Consider the following 16,327-nt stretch of genomic DNA (forward strand, 5'->3'; position numbering starts at 1 on the left):
TTCTCGCTGTCTCGAAAGTTGACAGGTCCTCTTCCTTCTTGGTAGTCTGCCACCTTACCCACATCTTCCTCCTGTACTCTACCGCCTCTTCACATTCTTCTGTCCACCACTCATGCTTCCTTCTCTTGTTATTAGTGGCCAATCGTTTGGATTCTTCTCTAACCTTATCCTTTAAGTTTTCCCATTTACTCTCCACTGTCAGGTTCTTCATGTACTGATCTTGGTTTTTGTTCAGCAGTTCTCTGTCGATCTGGTGTGAGTTTGTGTTTCTCCTAGTTCTGTTTGGTATCCATCTACATTTGATTTCAGTAAGATAGTGGTCAGACTCCATCCTGCTGTTTTTCCTGACTTTGGTGTTCATGATCTCTGCATGGTTTTTGTCTCGGATCCCTACGTGGTCTATCTGCCTTTCACCAATTCTATTGCCCGGACTTACCCAGGTTGTCTTTTTACTCGCCTTGGCTTTGTAGTGTGTGGTCATGATTCTCATCTTGTGTCTTTTGCACAAGTTTGCAAGCCTTTCTCCATTCTTATTTGTTCTCTTGTGTGCAGGGTAATCCCCTACAGGGCCTTTGAATCTCCTTTCAGTGCCTAGCTGTGCATTGAAATCCCCCAGCAAGATCGTGACACCTCTCTTGCTTGCTTCCGTTACTACCTTATCCAGTGTGTTCCAGAAGTTCTCTGTCCCTGCCTTGTCTGTTTTGTTCTTATCATTTGTGGGGGCATGTGCATTGACAAGTGTATAAGTTTTATTGCCAATTTTCATCATCAAGTATGACAGTCTCTCATTCACACCCTTCCAGTCAATGACACTACTCAAGAAGCTTCGGTCTACTATAAACGCCGTACCATACATAAACGGCTGTTGCTTCATCTTGATACCCGGTTTTCCCTTCAAAATTACATATCCTTCTGATTCCACCGTATCTTCATCTCTGAATCTCGTTTCCTGTAGAGCCAGTAGGCCGATTCCATGTTCTCTCATTGCATCTAGGACTTGTTTCAGTTTCCCCACTCTGATCATGGTCTGTATGTTGATGGTACCCAATTTAAAAGTTCTCTTGGGTCTTATCTTTTGTGACCGGCGTATTGAGGATGTTGAGGTATTGGGGAGCTCCGACTCTCCCTCCGCACACGATACAGGTTTCCCAGAATCCGACAACCTGCTTGCGTCGACTGAGGTCGACGGGGGATTAACCCCCCTGGGGTAAGGTAGTGATTATCATGTGCTCCATGGTTACTTCACAAGCCGAAGTATTAAGCTGGGCTACCGCAATATCGGTAGCGTTGTTACAACTGAGGTAATGAGCCCCTTCTGCCAGGATAATGTTCACCCTAGTTGGTCAGGGCTGGGAGTAGGCATTTCCTCCATACCCCCCAATAGCTATGGTTTTCCCGCCAATACTCGGGTGGCTGACTGCAGTGGTTTCCCACTGGGCGATGGGGTCGCCACATCCCTACGCCTAAAGTATGAGAATATATTAGGTATTTATTCCAAAAAATGACAATCCTTTTCTTAATCATCATTATCCGGTTGATTAGATTAGCAGTTTCATTTTTTCTACCACTACGAGCGTTAAAGTGAGTCACTGCAGAGTTTCACTTAAGCCCTTATTACTACATTCGGTGTGGATATTTCTCAAAAAATCAAAAAATCTGGGGGTATTTAACCAAGGAACACATTAGAGAAAGAATTATGTAAATAAGTTAATTTGGCTAGGATTTGAATCAAAAAGAAAAAGAGTAAACAAGTGGTTTTAGGCTGGAAATGTTTTTTAGTTTGATAGAGCTATTAAAGACTCGCAATTTGAAATCTTTATGGGCCATTTAGGACTTTGACGTTCGGCAAAATTGGGGAAATTACTCAATTGTACGTTTTTCATAATACGGCTTCCCCTACTTTGCTAAGACATTTTTTTCGACATTAAAAATTATCTTTTGGATCAGTACGTCAAGGGAAATTATTCAAAGGCATTTTAGAAACAAAGTTGCCCTCAAAGGTTGAGACTAAGTTCTATCGCTACCACTGTGGTTTCAGAACACAATGAGCCAGGTTTACAGCATGTGTGAAAGAAGTTCGGTTCTTATAAGGAGAGTCCGGATTATTAGGTACCGATAGGTTAGAATGCAAATTTACTAGCCAGTTACAAGTATACTCTACACTGTACAACGGTTATGCTATGAGATTTGCATAGATATTAGGGGTACAGCGTATAGAACTCCTTGAATTTATGCTACTCTTCCTACATTATGGTACAACGGGTTGCATGACACTTCCTACAAACCAAATTACTTTGCATTCTAACATATTACCACCTACAAATCCGAGGTATATTTATAAGTAACTGTAGCTGTAGTACCCGGCTCTGCCTGGGTAGTTTTCTAATGTTTACTTTTAGAATTTGTATTACCTGTTCATTATATGGGAAATGCATTTTTATAGATTTGTTTTTTGTGACGTTGATTGATCTTTTACGCAGTATTCTCTAGATGTCAAGTTATTGTTGTGTGTTTAATTTTAAGTTTAGATGATTTTGTTTCGCGTTAAACTTTGTCATGTTTTGGAAGTCCAGATTGTCTGAGAAGTAGTTACAGATTCAAGTAGTAAATAATACGAATAAGTGATAACTCTAGTCTATATATTTACGCGTCGTGCTATAGATATGATATACACGGTTCCAACTGTCATTAGCACTGTCACCAGTCAGATCTGCGACCCAGAAAACTGTTGATTCAACACTAATTTCAGTCATAGTGGACTTTAACTTTTTCCTTCCCTTCTCATCCCCAGCCATAGAGGTGCTAGGAGTATCTTACTCCCACGGTATTTTTTGCCAGATACTAAGTCAATATGTGTACCATGTTTGGTTGAAATTGCTCGACGCGTTCCAGAACTGTGTTGGAACAAACACACACACACACACACACACACACACAAATATACATATATTCAAAGGAACAAACAAGTGGCGAATATAGTTACGTACAAAAAGAAAGCTACATCTAATGACAAGTCAGTGTGGAAAGAGGGACCAGCAGAAAGAAGGAACAAGAACAAACACGAGAAAACAAAAACGAAAAGGTGTTCACCGCCAGTGCTTTTGTGTTCCATGTGTTGGCATGCGACTCGTTTCATGGCCTTACTACACCTAACATCAACTTTTTAGTGTTTATCGCGAATTTTGTTTTCGGTACATTGCAATGGAAGTGCACACATGTACATCCGGGATTGCGTGCGACGGCGGTTTGATGCAGATATCACCGTTAACGGAGGGCGTTTTGAACTGTTCTTGAGCGAAGGAGTTTCGCGCAGTATGCTGGTACGTTCTTTTCCCATTATTAATGTAGAGTTATAGAAAATGAGTCCTAACAAGGAAATATGGCGTTTCCGGACCCATGTTCATATAACAAATATTCTTCTAAGTGTGAAGAATGTATCCTGAAAGTTTGGCGTATTTTATTATTACATCCTGTACTAAATTCGAGGAATGTTTTCGGCGAACATCCCGGGTGGCCCAAAAGTACAATAAAGTACTAAGCTTCACTAACAGTGCCTTTTCTGATAACTTCAACATGCCGAAATTGCAAACGTATCTGACGCCCTCTCCCACGACAGCTCCTTCTGTACCGTACACGGGTCCCATGCGGCATCACTCACGTGTTGCTGTCCACCGCCATCTGTTGGCCTGTTTGTGCAGTCGATGCTGGTGTCAGTAAAACCCCATATCATATCAAACTATGTGTGGCCACTTGTACCTGACGAACTGGGCTCGAGCGCCGTCTATTGGTCATTTTCAGTACTTTATTTTGATATCAATAAAACCCCATGTGTTACCAATCATGTGTCAATTATTGCCTCCCTACCTCCAATATCCCGTGAAGTATTTATTACTTAGTCAAATGTTAACGGACTTTTGGGTCATCCTGTACATACGTTTCCCTCTATATTTTCTGCATGTTTTTATCGTATGGTAAAATAAAGTGTATCAATTTCTAAGGATAGTTCCGAAATACACTATATTCAGTCACTTGTACACGGAACTCTGAAAGTTGTTCACAGTAGAAATATACCGACCATCACGTGTCACAGGTGGTGAGCGAACCACGTTTTGAATAACCTACCGCCGCCGCCTCTAGTCTTCATTACGGAAGTGCTCGTCCTAGGACCGAGCTTGTAAATATTTTATATTTTTATATTTTTTGTATAAAAATGTAACAAACACTTGGTAGGAGAAGAGTGTCGGACCGAGAAGAAAACACACAATGTGACACCCGTGTGAGACCTTTCAGTGAGATGAGAGTCGTGGAGACAATGACCCCGTCACGTCACGTCTCGTCTCGTCGTTATCTTTCTGAAGAACGTGCATGGTGACAAACTCTCGCTCTCATCACCAGTTGGGGAAATGAAAAGAATTCCTCCACAAGTATTTATTTTTCTAAATTAAAGCTCTAATTATTAGGTAGAAGAGTTCGCTGAGGTTATAGGAGTCAGACCTTCATTACTTATTAACCTTCAACGCGAAGTCGGTACAGTTTATTAGATGAAGACGGCATTGCGGAAAATATTACGTTCTAAGTAAGTGTTTTTGCTGGTTTCATCAGTTCATAGATGAATTTGATGCAGCACTCCATGCCACCCTGTCCTTACTAACCCCTTTATTTATACGAAACTACTACATTCTACACCTACTGTAATCTGGTTCTCATATACCTTGATCTACCCGTACCATTCTTATCTCCTACACTTCCCTCAAAAACCAACTGTACAAGTTCTGGGTGTCTTGGGAGGTAAGCAAGTAATTCGTCCTTATTCGTGGCGAAGTTAGAACTCAAAGCCCTCTCTTACACTTAACCACAACATTTGAAATGATTAACAGACATAATTTTTAAATAGAACAAATCGTTTTTAAATAATACAGTACTAATAGCAAATATGGAGATAGTAATAAAAGAAATAATTATAGAATGTACAACATGACAATAATTATAAAACTAACACTAGTAATAATAAAAGAAGGAAACGCAGCAAAAACCTATAACTAGCAAATACATTTATAATTTTTATGAAAATATGCTATCATTCTGTCCCTTCTCGTCAAATTTAGCCAGATCGATCTTCCCTCTCACCAATTCGATCCAGTATCTCTTCATTTGTGATTCGATCTATCCACCACGAACGTACTACCCTGGCGTAGCTGGGGGAGAGGTGATACTCCCACGTGGCGCGTCCCAGGTGGCGGATAGGGGGCTTCTTACCGGTTTCTCGGCGGACGTGAGGGAAATAAAATACCTCACGCGGACCAGACACACAGCTCCCCGTCGGCGGGCGACACAGACGAAGAATACACCCACGGTATCCCCTGCCTGTCGTAAGAGGCGACTAAAAGGGGCGACCAAGGGATGATTGTATTAGAACCATGAAACTACTTTTGATCAGTACCACCACGCTGGGGACACCATGGGTCGCTTTTACTTGCGCGTAGAACCACTATGTTAGGTAGAAAATAGGTTTGTGATTAGTAGCAACAGAGTGCGTTGCCGGCTTTTACAGTACCTGTGATTAGTACCACTCTAGGAGCGACACCATGGTTCTGGTTTGCCTATGATTAGCACCCACTGTATGAGGAACACCACGGGATAGCGCGGTTCCCTGTGGTTAATACACTTTTGTGATGAACACCATCGGTTTGCATTGACTGTGAGTAGTATCATAATATGTGGAATACCGCGAGTCTACGCTACTTTTGATTAGTACCGCAACATGACAAATACAGTGGTTCTACTTTCCTAGCGATAATTACCATTATGAGGGGCCGATGACTTGGATATTTTAACCCTTTAGACTGCAAGCATCATCGATTCAGTATTATGCTATAGGAGCAGTCCCTTGGTCAGTAACACTATTGCTTTACGTCAGTTTCTGTGAATGTGAGGCATTGCGGGTCAGATTCACTGATTGTTTTAACTTCATATCCAACCATTCATTCTTCGTCCTCACGTTTTGAACTCTGGTCAGTGGAGGATTTTGGACTTTTAATTTGTCATTACATTCCGTCTCATTCCGTACCATTAGCGGCCGATGACCTAGATGTTAGTTCCCTTTAAACAACAAGCATCATCATCATCATCGATCTATCCATTTCACCTTCAACATTCTTCTGTAACACCACATTTCAAAAGCTTCTATTCTTTTTCTTTCTGAGCTAGTTATCGTCCACGTTTCACTCCATACAATGCCACGCTCCAGACGAAAGTCTTCAAAAACATCTTTCTAATTCCTGTATCAGTGTTCGTAGTGAGCAAATACCTTTTCTTAAGAAAGGACTTCTTTGCTTGTGCTACTCTGCATTTTATGTCGTCCCTAATTCGGCCATCGTTAGTTATTTTACTACCCAAGTATCAGTGTGTATCCATTTCCATTAAAACTTCATTTTTTAATCTATCATCCACCACCAGATTTCGTTCGACTGCACTCTATTACTTTAGTTTTTGACTTCGGAAGCGTTAATGATTACCCTAACACTCTCTGAGAACGCATTACGTCCATGTATGTTGTATGTAAAGTAGTAGTTGGCACAGTTGAGGGGTGTTGTGCCAGAGCAGGGTCACTCCAAAATTCATGAAAGTTCGATTATTCTCTGGATAAATGAGTCCCGTTCAAAACATCACCTTCGTCCTTCTCTTGTTCTTCTTATTCTGCTTCTTTTTTGCGAATTACTTAGTACTTCCGTTTTACGACCAGAACTCCTTCCTGACGTACATAATAGTTGAAGGCATGTCTATTATTCAATAACTCCGGAATATTTGGATGTCAGTATGGACGTTATTTTTCAGTCCACTAGATGAGAAAGATACTCGACTGGGCTAAATATTTTTTGAGACTTTAATTATTTTTGTTCGATAAACACTGAATCTGTCGCCAGTAATCCTTTAAATTCTGAGATAAAAGATGTAGTGTCGAACAGACTTCCTCAGCCTTTGAAAATCAGACTACCGAGCTCGATAGCTGCAGTCGCTTAACTGCGGCCAGTATCCAGTATTCGGGAGATAGTAGGTTCGAGCCCCACTATCGGCAGCCCTGAAGATGGTTTTCCGTGGTTTCACATTTTCACACCAGGCAAATGCTGGGGCTGTACCTTAATTAAGGCTACGACCGCTTCCTTCCTACTCCTAGCCCTTTCCTGTCACGTCGGTGCGACGTAAAGCAACTAACTAGCAAAAAGAAATTAGACTACCTCTGCAGTATTTGAACCCGTGACCTTGTAATGCCCAGGCTGATACTCTATCGTTGATCCACACTAATAATGTATTTAGTTTTAAAAGCTTATTAAACCTCATCCAAACAAGATCACATCTCTCGAACCTTGTCCTTCAATAACAATGTAATGCTATTGACTGCTCGCTGGACATCGCGCCGTGGGGTTCTCATTAAAAAGCGATTCTTTTGCCGATAATTCCTGGCCCATTGGCACACTAACGAAGTTAGCGGTACCGCTATTGAAATGCAATCAGTCCACACTAGGCTCAGGGCTATAGGAGCAAAGCGGGTCTCTCATGCATGCTGATTTGAAGCCCCATGGTCAAAATATACCACCAACACCTGCAACAATTGTTACATGAAAACAATGGATTGTCTAACTAAAGTTCAGAGACTGGAATAGGAATAAATCGTGTCAGATTTATCATGGAAGAAAAATGAACCTACATATTAATGATGGAAATATATGAGGATACTCCTACATTGGGATGTTGTAGAGCAAAATGAAAATCCACAGCCTGTTTCCAGTCATTTAGGAATGGAATGAATGAAACCCCAATCTAGCGGTGAGGATAGGAATTGTGCCGTCTGCCCAAGCCTTTCGCACTCCTCTAAGGCAATGTTTAATGACTGTCAGATGAAATGAAATGACATTGGAGAATGTTTCTGGAATTAAAGATTAAGAGAAAACCGGAGTACCCGGAGAAAAAAACCTGTCCCGCCTCCGTTCTGTCCAACACAAATCTCACATGGTGTGACCGGGATTTGAACAACGGAACCCAGCTGACGCCTGAGCCACAGAGGCTTCTATCGAGGAAAATTAATTAATTAATTAATTAATTAATCAGGAGGTATAAGAAGAAGAACAGAGAGAATCAACCTGATAGCTGCCCCTATTAGGATATCGAAATTATCGACCTCCTAGTCAACAATATTTCTTTATCTGTTTGTTTGTAAGCCAACTTTTAGGTGGATTTTCTCTTTCGGATTTTATCGGATGAAGAAAATACTATACATGGTGTTTCAGCTCGGGGAGTACAAATAATGTCCACCAATCGCCAACGAGTTATTTTTAGTACAGAGTCCACTATGGTCTGGTTGATGGTGTCCGGGATGTTTTTATTCTTAGAAAGTTCAGCGTCTCCTTTGGAATATTGTCCCAGTAGTGTCAGTCATAAGCCTATTGACTTTCCTTTTTGTAATATCATACTTCTATCCGAGACCCTCAGTGCGTGTTTCAAATATGGCTTTTTTTCACACGCTAATAGAGGCTGCGGTTAATTTTCCTCGAATCTTACAGGAGGCTTATTTACTATGCCCGTACCTTTCACCCGATCAGTTACAATAACATCAGCTCGTCTTGTGGATCCATTTGTGGAAAGACATCGTACTTCTTCATAGACCTCAAAGTGTGTTGCTTCCAGCAATCAATGTCTGAACTGGATTGTGCCGATCGATTCTCATCAGCTCTCCCTGACGACAGAACCCTAATATAGGAGGTAAGGTTTCGAACTCGTCATATCTTCTGCAACGGGATGTATTAAGGCACCTTCCAAAGAGAGATCGAACTGAGATGATGTTAATTGCTCTGTCCGTTGTCCGCATGACTCTGTTGTTACTGATTTAAGTATTCCTTTCCTTCCAGTGGGGAAAGAATATTTCTCCCATACCCTTCGATGGTAATGTGCACCAATTTCCAAAGGAATCTTCACGGAGTACCTTACAGACGAGCTTGGGTGGAGGGTTTTTGAGACGTTCAACTTTCTCCTTGTTGAGTGGCTAGCGTTCAAGGCAATGGGAGAATTCAGTATGGACTCTCTAGTGGCTTCGATCTGTGGGTTTCTCACACCGCAGCAGCCTCTTGCAAATATTTATTTGCTGAATTAAATATAACACAGTGTGATTTTTTTCTGCTTTTGTTTGTCGAATTAATATTTTTCGATCTGAAGTGTAGCGTGGTCTACTGGCTTGAACCTTTCGACTGCAACTACGTTGATATTGTTTCCTACCGAGCTCGATAGCTGCAGTCGCTTAAGTGCGGCTAGTATCCAGTATTCGGGAGATAGTAGGTTCGAACCCCACTGTCGGCAGCCCTGAAAATGGTTTTCCGTGGTTTCCCATTTTCACACCAGGCAAATGCTGGGGCTGTACCTTAATTAAGGCCACGGCCGCTTCCTTCGCACTCCTAGCCCTTCCCTGTCCCATCGTCGCCACAAGACCTCTCTGTGTCGGTGCGACGTAAAGCGACTAGCTAGATATTGTTTCCTTTGCATTGTTACGATAGACGAAATTTCTGGAAGGAAAGGAAATCCTGTGGATCGATCCTCAACAGCCTCGGGGAAAATATTCATTCCGGAATAGTAAGAATAAGAACCGTCCTTTCAACTGTTCTGGGTTTCAAAAGACGTCTCCAGATATTGGAACTTTTATCGCATTAGTTATTTAACGTAATGAGAGGCAGTGACTTGAATACACCCCTGTTAACACAGCCTGAGTTTAAAGACCTCAGATGAGATCAAACCCACTATGTTAGGAATGCAATCTAATGAAGTCTGAAATAAATTTCATAGAAACTTCTAAGAGGATTCAAGCTCTCAGAATGGTTCTGTAAGTAGTGTTGCGTAAATAGCAGGGAGATTTTTTTTAACGCCGATCGCCTGGCATGTATGCACATTTCTTTACTTATCCGCTGTGCGGTATAGACAACATTCGCTACTCCATGAAAATCCATTGAGTATTCATTATATTGAGCTAGTCGATATATTGATATAAATATGTTTTAAAGCTGTGGGTCATTCGAAATTTTTTATAACAAAATAGTGCCATGTCAATGTGTGACGGAAGTATAACTTATCAACCGCGCAGGCTGTGACGTAAGGTATGGATGGATGACCAGGCAGCGTAACCTAGCAACCGTGCAGGCTGCCTTATGGCCGGTGGTCTACTGAAATTGGCGATACGCGTTGTTACCTAGTAACCGTTGATGGATGGCCATGACCAAGAGACATATTTATCATCATATTTCATTTTTCCATAGGAAGATTTGACACCATCTTTTCCCCAGAATGTCACGATTTACTCTTTCAGTCTTCATTTTTCCTTTAGGTAAATTCGAGTATAATTTAGCGCCACATTGAATAGTCAAAAATCTGTCCGGACCAAAGTTCTTCTATTATAAAGATCAACAGACACGAAGTATGTATTTCTTTCATGCCAAGTGAGGTAGCGATGATCAGGATTCAAAAGGTACTGGTTCTCAGTTGACATTGTATCGTACTTCTGATCGTTTAGACTTTAAAGAATAGATTAAAATTATTTATCATAAACATCTAGTATCCTCAATTCTCTGTTTTAATATGATACAAGTTAGTGAATTAGTTTGTTTTTTTTTCAGTGCGGTGAAAGAGGCTACCTCGAAGGTCTGGCATCACGGTACGCAGATCTCTTTAACACGCACTATGGAGACGTCCTGGATCACCTGGAAGAGTTGAGAAGACGGGAATGGGAGGAGATGTCCCCGCGTATCAGGGTACTCAGCAGCACCACTCCCGACACTCCTACCTCCCCCAGCACCGCGGCGCCTGTCGGAGGAATCGTCGGACAGCACACACCACAAGTGAGTACCATATAACAGATTTCTTACAGTATTCAAAGCTTTACTTCTTCAATAGACGTGCTGTATTAGGCTTCCACAAGGATCTAATTTTAGACCCTTAGTGTATATATCATATGTTCGCAAAAGTTTACCTAAGAAGGTTGTTTCTTGTGTCGCCTAGTTGCAGATCCAGCCACCTCCAGTTATACTGTTCAGGAGAACCTAAAATCATGCTACTTGGGTGTACAGCAAAAATATTCTAATTTAACGTTAGGATGTTGATTAAAAGAATACATAGAATCTTGTTAGTTACGCGAAATTATCTAGTTACATTTTGGAGATGGTCGATTTTGCAGCATGATCCGCAATTTGACCAGTGTATAACTAATTTAGAGTAGTGTATTGTTTAACATTTTAATGTGTTGATAAACGTGTTCTGATAATGTCTTAAAACATAGTAGATGTCTAGGACGTACGGTAAGAAAGTGTAAAAAGTTCTCTAAATGGAGATGGTGAGACACCATTAGAGATTCGCTTTTAAAAAGACATATCCACATAATGTAGACATTAATGTCATTAGTACATTGTTCATCCCAGTATGTCAATCCTTCCTATATTTTCGCAAGCATCCCCGTACGTAGCCTCTGGGTGAGGTATCGCACGATCGGTGGGGGTCAATGTCAAGTAAAACTTCCGTTGTTCAGCAACTCCAGGGAAGACCATTCATGACCATAACGCCTTGTAATCTAAGGGAGTTTACTGCTCTGACAGGTCTCGTTCACGCCCGTCCTTGTAATTAACATACCCCCACCGCAGAATACTTTTTGGATTCCCCAGTTCTCTCCTGTAGGTTGTTGTTTCACCTTGCACAAATGCAAATGCCGGCCAAACATCTCCATCAACACGATGATGACTCTAGCGCTGCGTCATGGCCGGTTTTGCAACTAATGGCCATTTTTAACCGCGCAGATTGTTACAGGTTGCAGCTGGTTATGACACGATAATTAAAAGGTAGCCAAGGCAGTGAAGAACAGAAAATCAGCATAAAATAGAAAATCTATATTGTTTTGTTTTGCAACTCATTTATAAATTGAAGGAATTGAAAATTTGGACTCCTGATCGTTCGTGAGTAAGGTCTGGATTCGGTTTTAATTATGCAATCCAATCTCCTTCATATTTCGTATATTCAACTACTTGTTTTGAAAGCACTCCATCCTGACTTCAGTCCTTGGATAACGTGCTGTTTTCATGTTTTCGTGACCACCATTGTTCATTATGCGATGTACCGAATTACACGACACACCGTATTGCCACAGAGACTTCCCACAAACGACATGGTGGTGTCATCTTTAGCCTCTCTTGCGACCGCTGACTTCGATCAGTATTCATCCGAGTAACCGAACCCGTACACATGAAATAAGTCTATTAATTATTTTCTCATCATCTGTCTAGTGTCAGATCATTACTGGTGAGTGTCATACTGTATCTTCGTCCTAGTCGCAATCCGAGCAGGATTCTTATCCTTGCATCAGTCAGCCTTACGTCAGGAGATAAGCTCAGCTGGGCTGCTTGGAGGTCCCTTAATCGTTTGAGCAGTGGTACTTGAAGAAGTGGGGGAAAAACAAACAGAATTTTGTGGTCGTGAGGAAAGAGAAACTATCCTACACATGTATAACTGTCAATGTACACTTCAAGACCTCGTTCACCGAGCTCGATAGCTGCAGTCACTTAAGTGCGGCCAGTATCCGGTATTCCGGAGATAGTAGGTTCGAACCCCACTGTCGGCAGCCCTGAAGATGGTTTTCCGTGGTTCCCCATTTTCACACCAGGCGAATGCTGGGGCTGTACCTTAATTAAGGCCACGGCCGCTTCCTTCCCACTCCTAGACCTTTCCTGTTCCATCGTCGCCATAAGACCTATCTATGTCGATGCGACGTAAAGCAACTAGCAAAAAAAAACCTCGTTCAAGCGACCAAAGAGGGAATAGCTGTCGCTGATTATTGGATAGACTCATTGTCTGCAAAGTGCCGTGTATTTCGTGTAATACAGTATAACATGTTTGTTATGTTCATGTATATTTGTACTGTTCATATTGTATCAACGCTCTGACACGGGGGGTGGGGGAGGATAATAATAGCTGGAGAAAGAATTTATATGTAATGAGCTAGCCTACAGTATGTAGGAGCATTTTTGACAGTAATACAGCGAATTAAAATAGATTCACCTTTATCCAGGAGCTAAACCTACATAAGTTATATTTTATGAAACTCAAAGCCATGTAAACCTAAGTCCACTGTCATTTTATTTTTATGGCAATGAAATAGTAATTAACGATTTTAAGTGCAAATTACATTAATGAATGTCTTAAGGGATCAAAATTACAGGAAATACTTCAAGAACAATGATTAACATTTAATTCCTAAGTCACAATGCAGCAGAATGCTTGATATATTTTCCTCTGTCCTGACTAAAATGAGACACGTTTGATTAGTACTCAGGTAGAGAACGTACAGATCTGCCGCCGGTGGGGTTCTAACCCACTATCTCCCAAATGCCAGCTGACAGCTACGTGACCAAAACATGTATTATTATTATTATTATTATTATTATTATTATTATTATTATTATTATATATTGCGAATGAGCCCATTAGGACTACGCAAAGTATTTAGAGACAGGCATTTTCCTTTCTTTGTGCCCACACTTCCTTCATTCGTTTGCTGTGTGCTTCTTTTCTCTTGAGACCATGTTGTTCCGGTCTTCTTCTTTGGTTTCTCCTCTTGGTCAACTTGCCACTTATGAACTTTGGTTCTTAAGATAACCCGGCTTTGGATGTCTTCAGGTGTAATTCCTGCCAGTTTGAGATCTGTTTTAATTTCGCCAATCCATTTTATTGTGTCCGTTTTGGCTTTACTTCGGTTTTCATAAAATTCAACTATTTGCTTGGTAAGTCTATCTGGGTTCATCCTTTTTATATGTCCAAAGAATCTTAATCTGCGTTTTCTGATGTCGCTGTGAATGTTAGAAAATTGTTTGATTTCCTGTTTCCCTCTAAGGTGGTACTGTTCATCTACGAGTTTTGGGCCTAAAATTTTTCTAATGATCTTGCGTTCCTTTTTCTGAATATTTTCTAGATCAGTTTTCCTGTTCAAAATTAGTGTCTCTGATCCATAGAGGCATTCTAGTTTTATAACTGTATTACAGTGTCTTAGTTTTGCATGCTTGGAGAGCCACTTTTTGTTATAGATATTTTGGGTGAGTCTATATGCAGTTTCCATTTTTTGGCATCTAACTTCATTGGCTTTTGTTTCCATTCCATTCTCCTGAATTATTTCACCGAGATATTTGAATTGCTGGACCCGTTTTATTTTGCCATATTTTGTCTCCATGAATTTAGGGGCTTCTTTGTTGCAGGTCATGTATTCAGTTTTTTCAAACGATATTATTATTATTATTATTACTTTGCTGGCAGGATGTAGTGTTTACAGTGCACTATGTCTTCTAATATGGGCTAGGATAAATGTGTTACTTTCATTGATCTGTCTCAGTCTCATCCTTGGCTTTGACAATATGGAAGAGACATGGGTATGAACGATGCTAGTAAAACCACTCCTTACGCAGCCAGTCCCTGCTATGAATGGAGTGAAAATATCGCTCATAGGGTCAGTTAGATTTGACAGTCTGGTATGCAATAGCTACTTCTGGCTTGGTAAGGAAAGCAACGGGAAACTACCTCACTCCTCATTTCCCTAGTATGCCCCTTCAGAGACACCTAGGCAGTCTGTAACAGCTGTTGGCGGAGCTGTACAGAATCAAACCAGCCTTCGGGTTAAATACGCAACATACATTATTATTATTATTATTATTATTATTATTATTATTATTATTATTATTATTATTATTATTATTATTATTATTATTGGTGTTAAGGAAGAGAGAGGTAATCCAACGTAAGTAACATTTTAGTCATTTTACAGGAGAGAGGAGAAACGTTAGTAACTTAGGCAATAAATGTTCTTCATTGTTCTCGATATATTTTGTGTAATTTAGATTACTGAACTCATTCACTAATATAATTTACATTTAAAATGCTTAATTATTATTTTATTGCCATAAAAATTAAATGACAGTGGACTTGAGTTTATATGACTCTTAAGTTCCATAAAATGTGGCGTACATTGGTTTGACTCTCAGGTACAGACATATTTGTCGTAGGTGAGCAATCAAATATTGGAATAGATCCATAGTTGTTCCTAATAATTAATATATATATATATATATATATATATATTGTAGCGTAGGCCTCAAAATGCAAGTTAGCGAGTATAGTAGACTCTCCCGGATAGTCACACTGCAAGGAGGTTTGCATAACCAAAAAAGATTCTGCAAACGTTGCACGGGCCAAACAGTAACCTAGGGAACATGACTACTCGTTAAATAATATTGCACTCAAATGTATTAGTTGATACAAAAATCCAGTCCCTAATTATAGAAGGCAACCTCTCTGCAATAATCTTCTGCGAGTTCACAAAGCTGCGAATTGCTTCGAACGAGACAGACACAGACAGGTCTGCCTTCAAAATCCACAATTTCACTCAAATGAAAGGAGGAGAGTAATGAAAGAAAAACTTGGGACTAAGAGAAGAGAACCGCCATTAAATTTGAATTGCGCTCCACTTTGGGAACTTGTTCCCCATTCCCAGCAGGGTTAGTTAAGAACTTGTTAGCATTTCAACTGCTCGACGTTCATAATAATCTGCGAGAGGAAGAGACCGAGTGACGCTATGAATCTCAATCTGATGCTGGCCACAACGGGGCACCCAACTTCCTATTGTTATTCTTTAAGGGTTTATAACTCGCATTGTGATGGTTCGACTCAGGCCATGTACAGCCCTAGATGGCTGTACTATACTTACAGGCTTACTATGCACACTACATCAGGGAGCTTAATACATTCACTAGTGCACCCGCTCTGCTCTGCAGCAATCCTTGTAAATAGGTCAGATAACTCTTCTTGATGTGCCTGTCGTCATGTTGTTCTTCCTGCCCCTTTCAATAGTTTTCTGAACATTTAATATCTGTACATAATGACTGATTTATTCGTAATTTAGTTTGTAACATTTCTTTTGATAGAAAATTCCCTGTAGTTCGACCATTCTGCCGTATCTGGATCTTAACATTTTCGAACGATCTTGTCCGAGATAGTGCAACGAACGATTGGCGGTGCCTAAATACTTCTTCGGGTAAGTAAACACCCATTTTTAAAGCGTTTGTTCACCCCCTGTGGGTGGGGGATGCAGACGAAGAGTACACCCTCTGTATCCCCTGCCTGTCGTGAGAAACGACTAAAAGGTGCGACCAAGGGATGATATTAGAACATTGATATTACTTGTGATTAGTACCATTAGGCTACGTGCGGAACACCATGAGTCAAAATTTCGTGCGACTAGTACCACCTTGCGAAGGTCTACGTT

The 16,327-nt window shown here is 40.7% G+C and overlaps 1 protein-coding gene across 1 annotated transcript in view; it reads left to right on the plus strand.

Annotated features, from left to right (window-relative positions):
• Positions 1-1,022: 1,022 nt before the first annotated feature.
• LOC136881768 (uncharacterized) overlaps positions 1,023-16,327 on the plus strand; it is a 234,386-nt gene continuing 219,081 nt past the window's right edge. Inside the window, exons 1-2 of the mRNA XM_068229499.1 lie at positions 1,023-1,103; positions 10,653-10,841. Of these exons, the coding sequence (XP_068085600.1) occupies positions 1,023-1,103; positions 10,653-10,841 (270 nt within the window). The remainder of the gene's footprint in view (positions 1,104-10,652; positions 10,842-16,327) is intronic.

The sequence above is a fragment of the Anabrus simplex genome, chromosome 10 (genome assembly GCF_040414725.1).
Source record: "Anabrus simplex isolate iqAnaSimp1 chromosome 10, ASM4041472v1, whole genome shotgun sequence".
Classification (NCBI taxonomy): Eukaryota; Metazoa; Arthropoda; class Insecta; order Orthoptera; family Tettigoniidae; genus Anabrus; species Anabrus simplex.